The 2,500-nt window shown below is 48.3% G+C and overlaps 1 protein-coding gene across 1 annotated transcript in view; it reads right to left on the reverse strand.

Annotated features, from left to right (window-relative positions):
* cacng2a (calcium channel, voltage-dependent, gamma subunit 2a) overlaps positions 1-2,500 on the reverse strand; it is a 58,299-nt gene that overhangs the window by 21,586 nt on the left and 34,213 nt on the right. Inside the window, exon 2 of the mRNA XM_031560278.2 lies at positions 1,449-1,532. Within this exon, the coding sequence (XP_031416138.1) occupies positions 1,449-1,532 (84 nt within the window). The remainder of the gene's footprint in view (positions 1-1,448; positions 1,533-2,500) is intronic.

Genomic DNA, 2,500 nt, shown 5'->3' on the forward strand with positions numbered 1-2,500 from the left:
GCCTGATGAATCAGCCCAGCGCTGTGTCTGGATTGGATGACAAAGATGCCATCTCACTGCAGCCCCAGTGTTCTGAAGCCTCTTTGAGTAGCTATGTAGGCTCATGGATTAATCCTGACTTTGTGGGTAGCTGACTGTTCTCTCAAAATGATTGTGTTTCCTAGTCATGAAGTCAGAAAGAACGTCCAGACGTTCTTTTCCATACGCATTAACTGATGTCATTCTGTCAGTAACCAATGTGGGATCTGAAATGGCGGCAATGGACCTAGCCTCAAGTTGCCAAATGAGAAAACAGAGTTGAGGGTTTTGAATTAAGGGGAATATAAGCACATGTCATTGTGTTATGTCTATAATTAGATAAAAAAAAAACAAGATCTGAAAAAGAAACAAAAACTTGATTTCTGCTTCATGCATTGTGAATGACTCTCCAGCCTCCTGCTGTTTTGCTTTAGGTTATCACCCTAATGGAACAGTGATACCTGTTTGTTGTGTGAGGGGCAGTTTTTTTTCGCCACAGCTTGTTTGACAATTGTTTCCAAGTGTGCTTGGGCAAGCGAAAAAAGAGCAGAAATCAATGGTGTGTGTTTACGGGGAAAAGTGCCTGCGCGTGTCTGTGTTGATGCTAACTGTGGTGGCCCCTCTGTTTGTTTCCAGCTCAGGCCAAACCAGTGCAGACTAAGCTGCCCCCCCCCCCCCCCCCCCTCCACACACACACACACACACACACACACACACACACACACACACACACAGGCAAGTGAGCTAATACCAGGAGTGTACAAACCTGACACTGGCAGTGATGAACGGTGGAGTGGAAGAAATACAGAGGGGGAGGTTGGCTGGGCAGGGTTTAAAAATGGAGCGAAAAACTTGTAAAACAAATATCACAGCCTGTCTGTGTTAAAACTTGTTGTGAAGTGTTGATGATGGGAGGTTTTGCTCTCTCAGGGCTGTTGATCCAGTCCCTCTCTCAGTGTGTTGATAATGATGATGAGTGTTAGCAGTGGTTCCAGTGGACCTGAGAAATCACATTGTGTAACTCTTCGGTGCTTTCTGGGGCAGTGGAGGAATTATTTAGCAGCAGCTTCTTTGGCACCCGTTAGCTCGTTAGCACTTTAGCATGGCAGAGTTACTGTTGCTAAGCTGCTGAGGATGTAGCACAGCTTTCTGGGCTGGGCTGAAAAAGGCTGACTGCATGTGTGCGTGTGTGTGTGTATGTGTGTGTGTAGGTGTATTTGCTGAGTGTGTGGGGAAGTAATGTCCTCATGACCTAAAAGCTGTATCCTCGCACCAGAGTTGGTTGGGCAGAGGTAGCCGTGTTTATGGTTAGCTAGCAGCTTTGAGTTGGTGTTTTATAGTGTTTTATAAAAAAATGTTAAGAACTGGTTGATGCTTGTGTGCTAAAAAAATGAGTTTGCTGTCTGGACATAGACATTCCATACACTTACGTAAGAAGTACTCCGAGGGGTCTGCTTCGTAGTCTGTGTCCTCTGGAAAGTGGTCTATCTGTTTACACAATCCTTTAAAGTTTCCTGCAAGAGAGGAGACACACACACACACACACACACACACACACACACACACACACACACACACACAAACAAAACAGAGAATGTGTGAGCAACCAAAGGGACACAAATCGACACACACAAAAACCAAAAACAGCTTGACACAACGACTGGCAATGCTTCAAACATGATTCCGTTTATCAATCGCAGCCGTCAGGTGTTGTGGTAAGGCCCATGATCACATGAGAGCCAAAGGTGGTGGTGGGGATGCTGATTAAGGGGGGGGGGGGGGGGGGGGGGGGGCTGGGGACGCATGCTGTGCAGCTCTCCCCAGCCTGAGAGTGCACGCCGAGGCCAGGCTTATCTTCTCAGGCGAGGCTGAGGCTGCTCTTTTGAGTGGAGGCCCAGGGCCGGGGACTCGCCAGCAGCAGGTGGCGGCTTGTAAACAAGAGGAGCACAGCTGGTGAGGACCTGGAGTGGCTCCAGCGGCAGTGCACACACACACACACACACACACACACACACACACACTCATCTCCTAATGTGTATTCATTTTGGCTGGCTTGCATCGGCACGGCGAGCTGGAGACACTCGAACCAAGCAGGAAGTTGCCTCAAACACAAACACACACACACACACACACACGCAGAAATCTACACACATACACACTACTCACACACTGACTCTCACACACTCAGGGAGTATATACACACACACTGAGTTTGCAGCCTCGGGCCAGTCACCCAAGGTCAGAGGGAGGATGTGGGCAACATGCGGCAGATGCCAGGCTATGCCAAGTGTGGCTAATGGATCAGAACCCAGATCAGCGCTGCCAAGGCACATCATAGCCAGAGAGCTCATCTGGCATCAGTGGTTCCCTTCCAAATCTCCCAACAGCTTATTATTATAAACCAAATGGCTAAACTGACCCCAAATCAGTTGTACTCAGATTGTAAGATGATGTGTGGGGGTGTGTGTGCACAGTATAGAGA

This window comes from Clupea harengus, chromosome 1 (assembly GCF_900700415.2).
Source record: "Clupea harengus chromosome 1, Ch_v2.0.2, whole genome shotgun sequence".
Taxonomy (NCBI): Eukaryota; Metazoa; Chordata; class Actinopteri; order Clupeiformes; family Clupeidae; genus Clupea; species Clupea harengus.